The 17,095-nt window shown below is 41.5% G+C and overlaps 1 protein-coding gene across 1 annotated transcript; it reads left to right on the top strand.

Moving 5' to 3' along the window:
* The first annotated feature begins 320 nt into the window (after window positions 1-320).
* Window positions 321-16,798, top strand: LOC123974198 (actin-related protein 3-like). The gene is made up of 13 exons (XM_046054736.1): window positions 321-613; window positions 5,378-5,433; window positions 5,796-5,920; window positions 6,994-7,104; window positions 7,334-7,429; window positions 7,757-7,864; window positions 8,624-8,767; window positions 11,327-11,500; window positions 12,258-12,350; window positions 13,006-13,131; window positions 13,984-14,067; window positions 15,645-15,766; window positions 16,568-16,798. Exons 1-12 carry the CDS (start codon window positions 570-572, stop codon window positions 15,738-15,740), a joined length of 1,257 nt encoding a protein of 418 aa, XP_045910692.1. The 5' UTR covers window positions 321-569; the 3' UTR covers window positions 15,741-15,766; window positions 16,568-16,798.
* Window positions 16,799-17,095: the final 297 nt, after the last annotated feature.

Raw genomic sequence — 17,095 nt, 5'->3', positions numbered from 1 at the left:
GAGAGAGAGAGAGAGCGAGAGAGAGAGAGAGCGAGAGAGAGAGAGAGAGAGAGAGAGAGCGACAGAGCGAGAGAGCGAGAGAGAGAGAGAGCGACAGAGCGAGATAGCGAGAGAGAGCGAGCGAGAGAGAGAGAGAGCGAGAGAGAGAGAGCGACAGAGAGAGAGTGAGAGAGAGAGAGAGAGCGAGAGAGCGACAGAGCGAGAGAGCGACAGAGAGAGCGAGAGAGTGAGACAGAGAGAGAGAGCGAGAGAGCGAGAGAGAGAGCGAGAGAGCGAGAGAGAGCGAGAGAGAGAGAGAGAGAGTTAGTTCATGGTTGAGGTCATGTAAACTGATGCCGTCCCCTCTGGATGATTGACAGCCGCACAGCCCTGCCTGTGGTGCCTGCGTCGCTCTGCCCGGCCTCCGCCATCTTGCCTCTCCCTGCCTGCCAGAAGCCGAGTGCGGAAGTGCAAACGGCACTGTGCGGGCTCAGCGTTCCGCCTGTGGACGGCTTGCCATTTCTTCCAGCCGACACAGCCTGCTTTCCAACAAATTAAACTGTTTCTAAGGAGCAACGACCAGGGGAGAGATGGCTGGACGGTTACCGGCGTGTGTTGTCGACTGCGGCACAGGGTAAGCTGTTCAAACCGGACCGCCGTGCAGACATAGGGCTCGGGTGTCACCGAGAGGCTGAGTACGGGTAGGGACTGTCAGTGTCAGCAGCAGCAACAGCAGCCGCAACTGGGTGTGTGTGTCTGTGTATATGAGGGCAGCTAGCCAGTGAGCTAATATGCTAACTGTGACATAGTACTCTCTCCCGGTTGCATTCCTAAATAAGCCCAGTTGAGTTGTTCTGAAGTGCACAGTCACCGTTTATTTTTCATGTTCGTTTTCCTGCTTGTCTGCCAGTTTCACCATTAGCGGGGTTTCATCACTACACTGTGCTTTCCTCCTGTTGAAGGGATTTCGCTGCAAAGAAGCCAGCTACTGTAACGTTAACGTTATGCTTTTGCAACACCGAAACCTGACCGAGGCAACCTTCTTCACAGCTGGTTTCATTCATTGGGGACTGGCAGGCCGTTATTGCCTGTTTAGTCTAACGTTCTCTGTTAATTTACCACATTCCTCGCAGTGATATGTGTCCCGTGAAGATAATCGCAACTTTAGCTAGCGCGATTTATCAATCTTTTTGCTAGTTAGTCCGGATTTGAGCAGGCGCACTGCTACTTCCTATTCAGCCTACACTTCCTCATTCACGCTTTTTAGTCCATATATGGTCGTTTCTCGGCATCCCAGCAGACTTTTTTGATTAACTTCTCTAATTTGTTTTTGCCTGGCTACTTATTGTTTTCCCTACCAAACTGTCTCATTTGCATTGACCTAACAAGAATCTGCCTGTTAGAGAATGTTTTAAGGGGCAGACAAAATAATACGGTTAGATCTTCTCCTCCCGTGGCAGTGTTTGCATTGATCGGTGTGCATACCCTCTTTCCTGCTTTTGGTATCAGGTAGATGGTACCTCTGATTGCTTTTTTTTGTTCTTTTCAGAGAGGGGTTTAAACCATGTAAGACATTTGAAAGATATACTCAAGTTATTAACATTTCTTTTTAACAGTTTGTTTTACTGTATCCACATAAACCCACACAGTCATTGTATCCTTTGGTATTAATTCTCACTTTGAGGAAGAGAAATGTCTCCAATGCGGATATGCACATTTGCTCAAATAACAGTATTCCACATGAGAGGTGTGCTCAGTTAGTTGAGGGGGGCTAAAAGTGGTTTGCATTGCTCTCATGTAGAGGCTTGAACTCGTCACTCCTCACACAGTGCATACCTCCCCACTCACCTCCCCCCCTCCCTTCAGGCTGTTAACCAGTCTGCTGCTTCTGATCTGCACTGGGACAGCAAAAGAAAGTGCAGCTGAAAATTATGTTAGCCTGCGCTAGTTTCTACTACTCAAGCAGATGGCTTCTACTTGCTGGCCAAGCCTTACAGTCATAACACATATGTTTCATCATCACTGACTACGGGACTTACTTTTTTAATCTGCAGAAATGACGCTTGGTCATAAAGTCACAGTTTAGGTTGAGAACTGGTTCATGATTAGTTGTTTTTAGGCATGGAAAGTTTAACATGCTAATGGCTTTGCAGCTGACGGTGCCAGCTATCTGCAGATGTTGTGGAGTTCAACAGCTGTCTCTGATTCATGCTCAGGATATCCAAACAGTGACAACTTCACTTCCTTTTAAACATCAACCTTCTGATCCGCCTGTCTGCTATTATTAGTATAGACTATAGCATCCAGATTTGGGTATAATTTTGGTCAGGTTGTCTTTTGTGGAAAACTAACAAATCAGAGCTCCGGTAGCAGGAAACAAATCTCAGGTGTTGCAGCTTTTAGTTTGGTCGAAAGGGTTAGGTGGGGCTGGGTGGAGTCATTCTTCATCTGTTCTAAGCAAACACTTTCATAATATACGGCTGCAATCATTAACAGGCCTCAGTCAGCACGGGTGTAAATTAAAAGTAAAGAAGACATGTATTATAGACAACAGGCTTTCTGTTATCATTTACCTAAACATAAATGCTTCATTGAGCTAAAGAAAACAAGAGTTTAACAAAAGACGCTGACATATTCATACATATTCACCACCTATGGTTTACTCCAGTAGTTCAGCTGCTTCTTGGGCTCAGCTCAAGCTGTCCTGTGCAATGATGTCCACCATCAGACGTGTGCTGGCTTGTCAAGGCAGGTTGAGGTAGACAAGCTGGGACTGTTCTGTGGTATGAAGGTGTTCAGAGTAGGCTGCTGCATTTTGTTGCTGTCGGCCCTTGTTGTTGTTACTGTCATGAGGCAGCTGTTATTTCTGAAGGCCAGTCCATCATCTCTTTTATTTTTATTTTTATTTATTTTTTGTTTTGGATTAAAGTGTCAATGGTTATATGTTGACAGTAAGAACACACCATTCATAACGCTGATAATAATGACTGTGATGACAGTGAGAGTAAAAACACACTGATGCATTTTGTGTTGAAACAAATCATTAAGTTGCACAAGAGTTTTTCATGGCAAGCATTGTCCATCTGATCAGTTATCAGTGTGCTGAGCATTCATCAGCTTTCTAGCTGAAAATACATAGCTGCTTGTGGGGTTCATTTAAAATGGTGAGACTGAATCAAAGGGGACATTTTCAGGCTGTAAAACTAAAACAGTGAGCTGAAAGATGCTAAAACAACTTTAAGTCAACTGCAGTGTTGGGAGATAATTCTCTGTGGGTTTGTCATTAAGAGTGACCTGACCGCTTTCACAGTAAAACATCTTGGTTTAGTGTAGCTTTAAGTTGTGGATGCAGTATGTTGACCATATAAGCTCTTTAATCGTTTGGGCTTTTATCTGACCCTCTTACCTGAAGTGACCTGAACTGTTCAGTCTCAGCTGACTGTTACCTTCAGCCTAAACCTAAAGAGTTGGTGTAGTGTTATAGAAAAAATTTCAACAAGTCAATCCATATTTCTCTCAACATATGAGTTGTGTGTTCTTGTGCCGATTATCAAATAATTAACAGCACATCAACACTTTTTTAAAATTTAAAGTATCATAAACCTTGCAAAGAGGTTGGTCCAAAATGTGTGTCAACTACTTGTATTTCATCAATAAGCAGTGTAGTAGCAGTCACCGAACCCTGCATACAGCCATGTGTCAAGCCCAGATACATGAGATACAGCAAGGTGTTACAAAACAAATTGAAAAACATTGTGCTATTATTTATAGTAGCCTAATACTGCACATAGTGGTCCTGCCAACTGTTCCCCTGTGTTTTCTACTGTATTTGAACATGATCTGTTACGTGTTCCCATTGTGTTCTTTCTCCTGGCTCTACCTTTATAAAAAAACAACATTGGCAGCTCTGTTGGTTTTTCAGTGTGCTTGACAGATATGTGAAGTTGCCAGATTAGATTATATAACTTTATTCACACACCGCGCTATATTTTCAGTTCCCAACAAACCAAAAGCCACTCAGTTGAAGCAGAAAGAACAGGTAGTGGTGGGCGTGTGCTCACTGTCGAATGTCTGTCAGTTCATGTCAGATGAGGGAGATGTTATTTGACACAAAAAAGCAGGACATAAATCTCGGTTGGGAGTTTCTGTCCATCGGGAAAGCAGACTTTTGTCTTTGTCTTCTAGCTGCTCACACATAGAAAGACGGTACACATGGGCTTTCGAGCCAAGTATGATATTGCAAGCCTTAAAGTCTTTAAAGAAATTTTAGGGGAAATTTGCCCATGTTGTGTGGTCATAAAAGAAGATACATTACACCTGGACTCTCATTGTAGAGGGCTATTTCTTAATAGCATATTTCTACTTCCTTTCTGTATATGTCTGTAAACGTCTGTTGATGCCTACATAAAAATAAAATGCACCATTGGCTGTGCCATAGGCAGACTTGTCATGGAAAGAGAAACCTGTGATTGGTTTTTCAGGACAGGAAATGTTAAGTTTGCTTTCATAAACCTTTACAGTTTTCATCTAAAAAAGATTATAGATAGATTGGCATTGGTAACTGTTCTAACTCACATTTTAGCTATTTGAGACCAAAGTTTGCTCATAACATTCCCGGGGTAATTTCTTTGAAAGACTGCTGATGTGGCCCTTCCAGCTTTTATAAAGTTGAATTCAAAGGAGCCACTATTATGACCAGGATGTGGCCTATTATGCCCACAGTGCTTTGGCAGTCATCAGCAGTGTCCTCTATCAGTCCCTTGGGCCTTGTGTGCAGGAAGTATGGGAGTCCTGTCTGGGCTTATACCCCAGTCAGGACTACATCTGGTTAGCATGTGCCCTGCAAAACACCATTTGTAAAGTCTAAAGTCTTTGATGCTAAGGCTGAAGGTGTTTTAACCAAATTTTATGTGAGCATGGAGTGGGAATCCAGTCATAATGATTTTTAGAAACATCTTTTTTTGACATACAACTTCCCTCTTTGGTATGGTTTTTGCCCGTTTTTTTATTGCATAGAGAAGCAGACAGTAAAGAATGCAGCCATGTTGAGGTCGCAGCTAGTTTATAGGAAGGACAGTCAGTTTATGCAGAAGTGATCTTTTTTTCTAGACAAATATGAATAGTCTTCATTTTCCCAGTGCGACATGAATGGCTCTTTTAATGGCCTCCCATTAGCAAACTCCAGAGCGGCGGCTGCTGCTGCTGGTGCTTTTGGCACCCAACCAACCCGCCTAAGGACAGTGACGCCATTGATCAAAACCATAGCGTAGGAGACAGTGGCCAAAAATAATCTTTACTGAAGTAAACCTTCATGCATACAAATGCAGAGCCAGCAGGTGGTTGGTTTTGTCCAGAACATGCAGCCGCTACAATGAAGTGTGATGCTTTTCTCTTGCAGTTACACCAAACTGGGTTATGCAGGGAACACAGAGCCACAGTTCATCGTTCCATCATGTGAGTATTTCACTGTGCATTGAATTCCCCTCACACCACCCAAGCAACCTCAGTGACCATGGCAACAATGACCATAATGCATTTTTGATAAGAAGAAAATGTTTAGAAAACTTCATTAATTTGTCATCTGTTTTAAAAATCAGAATTTTGCCTCCTTCCTGTTAGCTGAAGTTGTCCCTGTAACACCTATCATGGTTCAAAACCTTAAGGATCTCTTTCAGCTCCAATTTTCCCCCCAAGTTTTAGTTCTTATATATTGTGCACAATACATGTAAAAATGTTTATTCATTCTTGATCATTTCGGCTTATTTACCAGAGTTTATCTCTGTTGCTGTCTATTGAATTCTCTATTTTCTTGTCAGGTATTGCCATCAAAGAGTCTGCCAAGGTCGGAGACCAGGCCCAGCGGAGGATGATGAAGGGGGTGGATGACTTGGATTTCTACATCGGAGATGAAGCAGTAGACAAGCCCTCATATTCCACTAAGGTACGTGACCCTGACTGCTGAACACACCCACAGAAGCAACTGGGAAAGCAATTACCATGTTTGAGATGTTTCAGTTTCTTTAGAGGGCTTTATCCTACATGTAATGCTTTTATAAATGATTTGTAAACAGGAAAGAGCTTAAAGGAGAGACATTTTTCCAAAGAAAAGGCTCAAAGAGGAGAGAGAATTTACCACGTTCACTGTGTGGGAATCAACTCTGTAAACTCATTTCCCTTCAAATAGATCTATACATTTAATGTCAGGCCAACAACAACCTCCAACAAGATGACCCTTTTAAAGCATGTTGATTAGCATTCATGTGGTTAATAGTAAATGGACTATAGTTCCACAGCGCCTTTTATAGTCTTCCGACCACTCAAAGCGCTTTGAGCTACTTGTTACATTCACACACCTTCATACACAGAAAAGAATCCAATCATTCACACACTGATGCCACAACCTTTCGGGAGCAAAAATGGATTTTGGGATCTTGGCCAAGGACACTTTGACATGCCGCTCTATGATTGTGTTCAGAAGTTAGGAATTACAGTCTGTTGACACTTACTTTATAATTAGTAGGAACAACTGGGTGAGTTGGACTTGCTGCCTACAGCTATATGGAATAACCGAGAGAGTAGATGAAGACATGACTGTGTATGATTAGTGGATGTTCTGTGACATGTTCCTGAATATCTGGCACTCCAGGAAAATGAATAAAAAGGTGTAAAAAGTACTGCAGCAGCACACACTTAGTTGTTCAAATGTCCACTTTGGTAAAGTAGATATTAGACAACCAATAAACAATTGCTCTGCTCTCTTTAGGTGTCCCAGAAAGGCAGTTCTATATCCCATATAATAATTATAAACTGGTTTTGAAAGTACTATTGTGCTACCAAAAATGTAGAAATACATTTTTAAAAACTCTTATACAACTTATTTAGGCATGAATAAACCTGTGTGTGTGTGTGTGTGTGTGTGTGTGTGTGTGTGTGTGTGCGCGCTGTTTTTCCAAGTTATACTTTCTTCTGCCATCACATGCGTTGTTGTAATTAGCTGAACCCTTGCGCCAACAGTGGCCAATCCGTCATGGGATAGTGGAGGACTGGGACCTAATGGAGCGCTTCATGGAGCAGATCATCTTCAAATACCTGAGGGCTGAGCCTGAGGACCACTACTTCCTCCTGGTACATTTTTGCTCAATGTCTGCTTTATTTTCTCAGCGTGAAATTAACATTTCAATTCATGGGCCAAGGGCCAGCAAACTACACAATGTTAACGCTGGAATGCTAGTTAGAGCCAGCCTTTTTACCATACTTTAGCTTTAAAATGTGAATTTGGGATAGAATAACTACACTGTGTGTGTGTGTGTGTGTGTGTGTGTGTGCGCGCGCACCTTTCATTCTCTGTTTGCAGACAGAGCCTCCTCTGAACACACCAGAAAACCGAGAGTACACAGCCGAGATCATGTTCGAGTCCTTCAATGTACCAGGGCTGTACATCGCTGTGCAGGTGAGATATGCTGCCTCCTCTAGTTTATGACAAAGAAACACACTTGATGCCTTCAGATATTTCTCTCATCTGATTTATAATTCTGTTATATATATTCCTTATATCTGCTCAAACTCACTTTTATATTCCTCATCTTATCACATTTTAGGCATGTGTGCTATTTCCTAATGTGACCATGTCACTGTAGTGTAGTAGTATATAGGAATGTGTTACACAGTGACTGTAGCCTCTAAATGTGAACACACAGTCAGGATATCATCAGTATGACATTTCTGTGCGTGTGTGTGTGTGTGTGTGTGTGTGTGTGTGTGTGCGCGCACGCTCCAGGCTGTGCTTGCTCTAGCAGCCTCCTGGACATCCAGACAGGTGGGAGAGAGGACGCTGACAGGCACCGTCATCGACAGCGGAGACGGTGTCACCCACGTCATCCCCGTGGTGAGTTTCCAAATCGACACGCACATACATACTTCCCCGTTCTTGAAATATCAACATCTATGTGTGAGTGTTCTGCTGGCCATTCAGGAGTTGGGCTACAGTGTTAGCATGTTTAACTTTAAGTAAATGGATTAATTTATTTTGCCAATATGCTTTCACAGAAGTTTTATATTTTATTTATCTCATGTAACATTTCACAGAACTAGGTAGGACTTGTAAACATCCATTCCTCTGTGTTAATTTCTGAGAGCGGCATTGACCTTTATTTTGCTTCGTTCAAAACAGCATTTTAGTTGAATTTAATTTTGTGTTTATGCCATTCATTTGTGACTGTTAATAAATAATGACAACACACATTTAACCGTGGTTAGGGGCAGCAGTGTGAAAGAACAGTGTGTAAAGAAGTGTATTGAGGTTTTAAACACTATGTGGACAAGAATAAAGAATTTCCACCTGTCTACTTGTTCAGTAACAGGATAGTGTTAATGTTTAAAAGTAGGCCACAGCGTTTCAGAGGCTGGAAGGAATTACTCAGTTTTAGGAAATGTGCTTGCAGAATATATTTAGAGGCTGAGTGACTGAATTAGCATGTCTGTAGCTGCTGAACATGCGCAAAAAACATCCAAACACAACACCGTGGGGATATGGAGAAGGGAAAAACGGCAAGCAATAACAAAAATGTTGTACCACATATCTGACATAAGCTCTGTTTCCTTCTCCTCCGGTCTGTCTCTTTCTTTACTCTTCTGTCTCTCTCAGGCTGAAGGGTATGTTATTGGCAGCTGTATAAAGCACATTCCCATCGCAGGACGAGACATCACCTACTTCACCCAGCAGCTCCTGAGGGAGAGGGAGGTGGGCATCCCACCGGAGCAGTCACTGGAGACGGCCAAGGCAGTCAAGGTAGCTCCTCAGCTGTGATTCCCATCTCTCCTCTGCTAGAACTATTGCTATGGACTAGAGTGCCATAAGTTATTCAGGCAGTTCAGCTGGTGTTAACGGCAGTGCTATTGTGTGTTCTCTCTGGCACCCAGCTCTTTCTGGCTGTGGCTATTCTGATGTGGGTGTGTTTGGAATATTTTGCTTAGTGTGTGTGTGTGTGTGTGTGTGTCAGACAATTGGCACATGTTATGTGGAGCCTCTGGACAGGATCCACAGACTGATGTCCCAATGATATTATACTGATGAAAAATATCAAACTGTTGAGTAACTACAACCGAACTAGGTCAGTATATGATGTGAAGGAGGGATGGCGCATATAGTAACAGAATACAATACTGAAAATAGAGAAATATCATCAGTTAATACGGGAATGTTTTCAGAATATTATATTGAAGATAGAAATTGCATAAAAGAATTTAAAGTATGTTTAGCTCACTATAAAGTTACTAAACCATACAAGATAATGTTTTAAGTCCTGACATAGATATTATAGAAATGTTATAGTTATGTGATTTATTGTCCCACACGGATTTACAAGACCCCAAAACATACAGTTGCTGTGGTGAAACATTTGTCAAACATGGACATGACTTCTTAAATTACATTGCAGTCAGACAGAAGCTTTGTCTTCTGTCCCAGGCTCTGCAAACAAAATCTGCCACAACAAAGCTTCACTTCCTCAAACACGGCTCTAGGTTTTTATCATCGTCCATCTCGAAGATCTCATCACAAAAAAATACCATTTGTACTTTACAGCGACACCATTAAACCAGCAGTGTTTCTACTGTGTACCTGAACTCAACTGTGCACACACAGATCTGTGACTTTGGGCTCAGACATTTCCATCAAACAATATGTAAACGATTTGTTTTTTACCATCTTGGGAAAACAAGTCAATATTTTATCCCTTCGAGTTTATTATGTCTGCAATCCATAAATAAATCGCATCAAATTGCTTAGACAGGGTTTGAAATGATGGGAGTTGAGTACTTTATGTTAGCGTGCTGCTGGTTAATATAACGCACCTCTTGTTGCATTGATGAAAACTATTTGTTGTAACTGGATGGTGTAGGAGACGCATTTGCTTATATTTTAAGATGATGGAGTGAATGTCAGATTTCTGTGCTTAATATCTGTTTGTCTGGAGGCTGAGGATCGCAGTGGTGAACTGTACAGATAAAGTTCTGTTTAACTGAGAGGAGGCTCCTGCAGCTGATGTGCTGGTAGAGGGACAGCCGATAAAGATCGTTCTTCATAATTAGCCTCTACCTTTTCAGTCTTGTTACTAGCAGCTTTGTACATCCAGCTGCTGGTCTTTTGTGACCGTTACAAACTGCTGTAAAACGAAAAGCCATGAAGTGAAATTTGAATATTGAAATAGGTGTTTCTGGAAGTCTGTACTTCTGGCAAATGGGAAAGTCAGACAATATCCATAGGTCTGCTTTTTCTTCTAACTCCAGCTCCTATTACCATAGCGACAGTGATGGACTCGCGTTGTTCTTCTTCATTAGGACAGCAGGTGGCACTGTTGGTCTGCCTGTAACATGCAGCGAGTGTCCTTCAAAAACCCACTGCTTTGGTTTTAGTTTGTAATATAGTTTCTGATGATTAACAGCTCCTCAGACTGAGCTCAATCTAAGCTGTAGATGCTCAGAACACAGACAGCAGCACGCACTTTAAGAAGAAGAATTGTAAAAGTTAGGTTTTTGCAGTTTAAGCTTTGTGTCGTCAAACTGATTTGATTTGTTTCCACTGTTCCAGGTCACAGATAGATATAACTTTATATTAATGCCATTTGCCTTCCCTCATTGTTGCTCCTTCTGTCAGTCACCACATTTGATTGATTCACCTCAATTCCACACAATTCCTCCATGTTTACTAAACAGCTTGTTAGCCAAGGCTTTGTTCTCAATGTGAAGGACCATTCTTCATTACCGAGAGACAGACAAACAAGAAATAATGTGGATCCAAATAATTAGCATTAGCGTCGAGGGGATGCGCATCGTGCATATTGCATGTCTGGAAATGTTCATTCCACTGCTGTCTGGCACGCAGTGTGGACAACAATCTGCAAATCAAAGTAATGACATGTTGTCTGAATACAGTATACTGTGATGTTCTGCTCATTCATATTCACTGTTACAGAAGCAAAATCAATTACACTCCAAACTGGTGTTAGTTTTCAAATTGAATTTGCGTTTTAACTTTCCAGATAGCAGTACACACAATACTCCAGCGAGGTAAACAACAACATCATTATCGCTCTTGCATTAAAACACAATTACTTTATATTACATTTCTTTAGCTGACAGTAAGTGCTTTCAACTATGTGGAGATGATCCAAAAACTGTAAGAATCACATCAACGTCATCAGATATGCTGAACTTCTCCAAGTGCTACATTTGAAGCATTATCCATCCAAAGCCGTTTGCCCCTTCTGTCAGCCGTCAGGCAAAAACAACTTCACATGTTGATCTTCTCATAAGCTCTCTGTTGTTTTCTATCTTCCTACCTTTCTAGGAGCGGTTCAGCTACGTGTGCCCAGATCTAGTCAAAGAGTTCAGCAAGTACGACACAGACAGCTCCAAGTGGATCAAGCAGTACACCGGCATCAATTCCATCAGCAAGAAGGAGTTCACCATTGATGTGGGCTACGAGCGCTTCCTGGGGCCTGAGATCTTCTTCCACCCAGAGGTTTGGCAGTGCAGTGTGAATCAAAGCATGCAACACCATTCAAGATTTTTGACGGCTGCAAAGGCCAGACAGGCCGCATGTAACGACCAGCCTTGAATTGAACTAGGGACAGCAGTCCAGCCTTCAAGCATCCCTCAAGTTGCATGTAACTTGCCAGGTTATACCACAGTTTGTGTGGAAAAGTGGTAAAATATGAGAACAAATGTTAAATGTCGATAATATGGAGGCTACAGTGATAACTGCAACAAAGATGCTTGATTTTCACACCACATTGTAGGACTTTAATGATGGACCATCGTACATGATTCGTAGTCTGGGATCAGGGCTTCTGTTCCATTCCTCTTTTCAGACCGTTCGGTTTATTATTCCCGCCTGTGATGTTGACAGTTTTGGTCATAAAAATCAAACATGTTTAAAATAATGAGGATGACAGGCAGTGACTGGATCAGAAGACCAACCGTTAGAATCCTCAAACACTTCACAAAATCTGATTTCACTTCCCGACACCAGCTGGCCCAGACTTGGAACAGACTCGGACCAACTTGGTCCAACCAGGCGTGACGTCAAAGTCATAGTATTTCAGTTGATCGCTCATAATGTGTGTCCACACCTTTACTTAGCCAACCTACCATTTCTCTGCTGTGCGTTTATAGCGTTTATACACACGCTCTCTGACATACAGTAGGTGAGACATTTTGGTGAGTGCTAATTACTTCTGTAGCTTTGGTAAACACTCCTCTTCTTTGTGTACTTCCAGTTTGCCAACCCTGACTTCACCCAGCCAATCTCTGAAGTTGTGGACGAAGTCATTCAGAACTGCCCCATCGATGTCAGACGTCCTCTCTATAAGGTAAGCTGACATTCACCATGACGACAGGATGCCTGTCTGTGATGAGCCAGTGTGAACAGTTGTTTCACAAGCTGCGTCACATTGAGCTCTTTTTTTTCCTGAACTCCTTTGCTCCATTCGACAAGACCTGCTTTGACTATACCTGGAGTTATTACACGCTTTGTTACACCACATTCAGACCCGTCAGTCCATTCAAACGTCTGCTACTTGTGACTTGATTATTTTTGACATACAGTACAGTGAAGTGCGGTTTGTTCATTTTTAAGCAGATTCGTCTAAGCAGTCTGACTGCCTTCTTTTCGGTTTGTGTTTCAATGAACGAATTGCTGTGTCTTTGGTAATTAGCTTGGTGGGAGCTTTGTGTTATGTCTTGACTTACATCGATGATACATATTTTATGACGATGCCCCGCTTGCTGTACATTTTTCCAGACTGAGTCGAGACTGAAATGATGAAAGGACTGAGCGCGATTGATATGTCACTGCGTTTGTCAAGCAGTGTTTCCCATCAGCGATTTGTGCCCATCGCACTTCCCACACACTGTGATGGACTGTTTTCTCAGACTGGCTGGCCAGCAGCCAGTTGCAGGTCTCAAGTGCTAAGTGCTTCTTACAGCTTTGTAATCCCCAAGGTGTAATCATCTTTTCTTCCACAGAACATTGTTCTGTCAGGAGGCTCCACCATGTTCAGGGACTTTGGGCGGCGTCTGCAGAGAGACTTAAAGAGAACGGTTGACGCCCGACTCAAGATGAGTGAGGAGCTGAGTGGAGGCAAGCTTAAGGTGAGAGTACAAATTCATTTATACCCAGCAAAGATCAATACTGCTTGACTAAACACATTGCTTGTGTGAAGAGTGAAAGTGAGATAAAATATCTTTTGTTGGTACAGATGTATACTTTAATGTAGACGTGTTGATTTCAGTAGCAAATGTATTATGTAGTAACCTAATGGGGTCTTACAGTCTACGCTGGAAATGTTTGATCATCAGGGAATAAGTATAGTTAGTTTCTCCTGCTTCCTTAGTCGGTCAGACTGTGAACTCCTGTGGTTCCATCTTGATGAGATGTTAAATGTCACGCGCCCTTTGGCTGAGCTGACTGACATCTGTAAATCCACCTCAGGTATGAGGCAGAAGCAGATGGTGATTGTATCTAATCTAAGTCAAGAAACCAAATAAAAAAACTGAATTTCTCAAGTCATTTGAGCGGGAACAAGGGGTTCTGTCCCAAAACTTCCTGGACAAAGATGAAAACAAAGATTTAAGCATGTGTACGTAAACCACAGATGTCCATATTTAGATGGACATACTGATGTCCATCTAAATTTTAGAACTTAATAACAAATATCCAAGAGCTTCCACTAGATATTTGCTGTGATATTATTGTTAAAGTTACACACACTTGCATTACATCTTGAATTATGTGTTGTGCAGACAGATTATGCTCTGTGGTATAGAACATATAATTTGACAATATCTGTGAAATATGGGACAGTTTTAAGATTCCACTGCCTTTAAAAGCCCCTTCCATTAAATCCCCTCCACTCTGTCTCATGTCATCCCATTACTATTGCATCTCACAAGGTGGCTGAGTGTAACTGATCCCCAGGTTTTCTTTCTGTCCTCCCTCATCAGCCCAAACCAATCGATGTCCAAGTTATCACTCATCATATGCAGAGATATGCAGTGTGGTTTGGTGGATCAATGTTAGCATCAACTGTAAGTATTTCAAACATGCACCCACACTACTTTACCAGCATGTGCTAGTTATACATTATGACACGAGGATATCTACTTTTATATTCACCAACATGACGGCTTTCATCTTGTGTGACATTGAAGGCGTGCTGTACTTTGTTCAATGCGTATTTACTTCAGTTTATTTCAGTCCTACTGAGTGGAAGTGAATGCTGTGGGTGGTGACATTTTCATTATTCTTTTTTTTTTCTCCCTTGATGAGTTATTTTTGTGAGCAAAGCTGAAAATTTTACCAGCAGGAAATATGACTGTGAGCAAAGGTCTGACAGTTGAGTCACAAAAGGCTAATTGATGTTAAAAGTTAACTGAATTGTTCTCAGATGAGAATAATTGCTGTTTTTTCATGTATAAGTGAAACTGTATAATGCTTCATATTATCCGCTTTAAAAATTGTGTTCATATATATATATATAGGCTTATCCTATCTATAGAAATCCCGTTCATCATCCGCGTCATCTGAGTGGTTTCATTTGTAGATTATTCCACCAAAATGGTTAAACATGTTAGATATTAAAGAACCTGATGTTATCATTCATGACATCGTACAAATGAACATGCTTATGTTATTATTTGCAACTTGGTATTGCCACTTGTTACAATGAAGTTATTTTATTACTTAAAGTCCAACATAAGTCATTAAATTGTAGTGATTTTGTAATGTTGTGATGAAAACATAATGCATCAGAAATGCTCCTCCAGCCTTCAAGCCTCTGAGAGGGCCGGCCTGTGTGCATGTTTGATTGACAGCTGAGCAGGCAGGAGCGTAGAGACACAACGTAAACAAACCTGTGGCGGTGACTGTAGCTTACAAGAACAAGAACTGGAGGTTTGTGTTTGTCGGCATGAAACCCTACCAGTTGAATCAGTCCAGAAGATTAACAACTGCATTAGAAAATATCTGGTTCTTTAAAAAAGGTTGGAAAGCTGAGTCCGAAGGTGTGTTTCGGCAAGACACATAACGGATCTTAAAATACTTAATGTGTGCCGCTAATGAGGACACTGAAAACACAATCAGAAGCTTCGGTTCACTTGTAATTTCTGGGTCACCGACAAAGTGTTTTGATTTAACTGGTGCTTTGAATCATGCCGCTCACTGCCTTTATTTCCGTGGCAACAGCGGTCAAGGCTAATGGGTGTTGTGGTATTTTGACAAAAGTCCTTTTTCGGAAGCGAAGTGGAAAACAAAAACATAAACTTACAGGATCGTCATTACCCAGGAGAGTCCTGTGCTTCTATCTTCACTAACACTGAACACATCATTTAGTGAAAAGATTTTAATGGGAATACAGAATGTGGGGGGGACTTCTTGACCCAGGCCCTTTACAGCTCTGTAAAGATTTCTCCCTTTGTGAAAAGTGCTACTTTTCCCAGCAGCTTATTCAAAATAATTAAAATACCCATCATGCCTGAACAAAGAAAAAAAACCACCTGCAGAAAATGGATATGCAAATGTATGCTACTTTTTTTTTAATGTTGATGTTTTCTGGGGGTTTTTTTTCTGTTCATACTCACCTTCATCTCCATTTGCGCTTCCACAGCCTGAGTTCTACCAGGTTTGCCACACCAAAAAGGACTACGAAGAGATCGGGCCAAGCATCTGTCGCCACAACCCCGTGTTTGGAGTCATGTCTTAACTTTGGACCTTCAAAGTCTAACAGTGGTGGGTAGGGGCTGGGCTGGGGGCTGGGCTGGGGGGTGGGGGGGGCTGCAGTGATGTTAGGCTGTGTAAAGGACAGGCTCGAGAGGTGGAGGACGACGGTGCTTCTGTGCTTTTTGATTACTTGTTCAGCTATGGCTGTTTGGAACGAGAAGGCGGTCCAGAATATAAAAAGGAAAAAAAAAAAAGAAAAGAGGCCAGACCAAACACAGACTGGCTGGAAAATGTATTGTGAATGTTCCTTGATTTCTTTTCTTTCTGTTTCCTTTTTTTTTTTTTTATTCTTTTCAAAATGAGGGAAAATGGTTTTATAAGCCAAAACAACTTTAAGAACATTTCTGGATCTGTTGAGCAACATGCAGTGAGTGATAATGAGAAAGCTGATAATAATGATGGTCATTATAAAGATGGTGTTGGTGGAGGCCTAGGATCATGACAAACACTGATATTCATTTCCTGACACCAGAAACAAGAGTCTAGACAAGATGTGATGACTCTTGAGATCATTGACAACGTTAGAACATATTATTGTCTTGTTTTTTTATTGTCTTCCATTTATTTTCCAGCTTCAAATGCACGTCTGTGTATGACAGTAAGAGCTTGTTTATATTTCATACAGAAGTTTTTTATATGTAAAACTTGGGAAATCAGGGGTTAAAAAAATCATGGATACCAGTATGAGCAAGAGACTGTTTTAACCCACGATGCAGCTTTGATACGGAGTATTTTCTTGAGTTTGAGTAAATGTTCTCCTGTTATTCCCCACATGTGTCATCGCTGTCTGCCCTTTCATTCTTCATACAGGACATTTACTTCACATCTGCTTTCACTTCAGACAAGGTCAGGATTCCGCCTCTGTGATGCAGTCAAAGGAAAGAGAGGGGACTTATTGAGGTTAACTGAAAAAGAACGACTGTCAGACCAGTATTGTTAGACTAGAAGTTTTTTATTATTAAATACCAAATTATTAAAAGAATGGGATTTGTGTATTTAATGCCTTGCAACATTCCAATAAAGGCTCAAATTTGTTTCTAATACTGGAGTCATCTTTCTTCATTTCTGCCCAGTTGTTGATGATTTTTTATTTGGGCTGCATCAAGTTACAAGTTTCACTGTTAAATCAGTTGGCATGGTGACATCGTAACTTTCTCAAATTACAGCTAAACAGTACATTAAAGTGTCTTTCTGGAAATATTTGAGGCGAATAAAAGGCAATTTTGATTCATATTTGATCAGAGCTGCCTTGTATGATTCGTGAGCCTGCATTACTGCAGACTGGACACAGGTCCAGACCTACAACCAATCAGAGCAACGAAACGTGACTTTTCAAAT

The sequence above is a fragment of the Micropterus dolomieu genome, linkage group LG07 (assembly GCF_021292245.1).
Source record: "Micropterus dolomieu isolate WLL.071019.BEF.003 ecotype Adirondacks linkage group LG07, ASM2129224v1, whole genome shotgun sequence".
NCBI lineage: Eukaryota > Metazoa > Chordata > Actinopteri > Centrarchiformes > Centrarchidae > Micropterus > Micropterus dolomieu.
The sequence above is the reverse complement of the archived record's forward strand: the minus strand, read 5'-3'. Positions and strand labels throughout refer to the sequence as shown.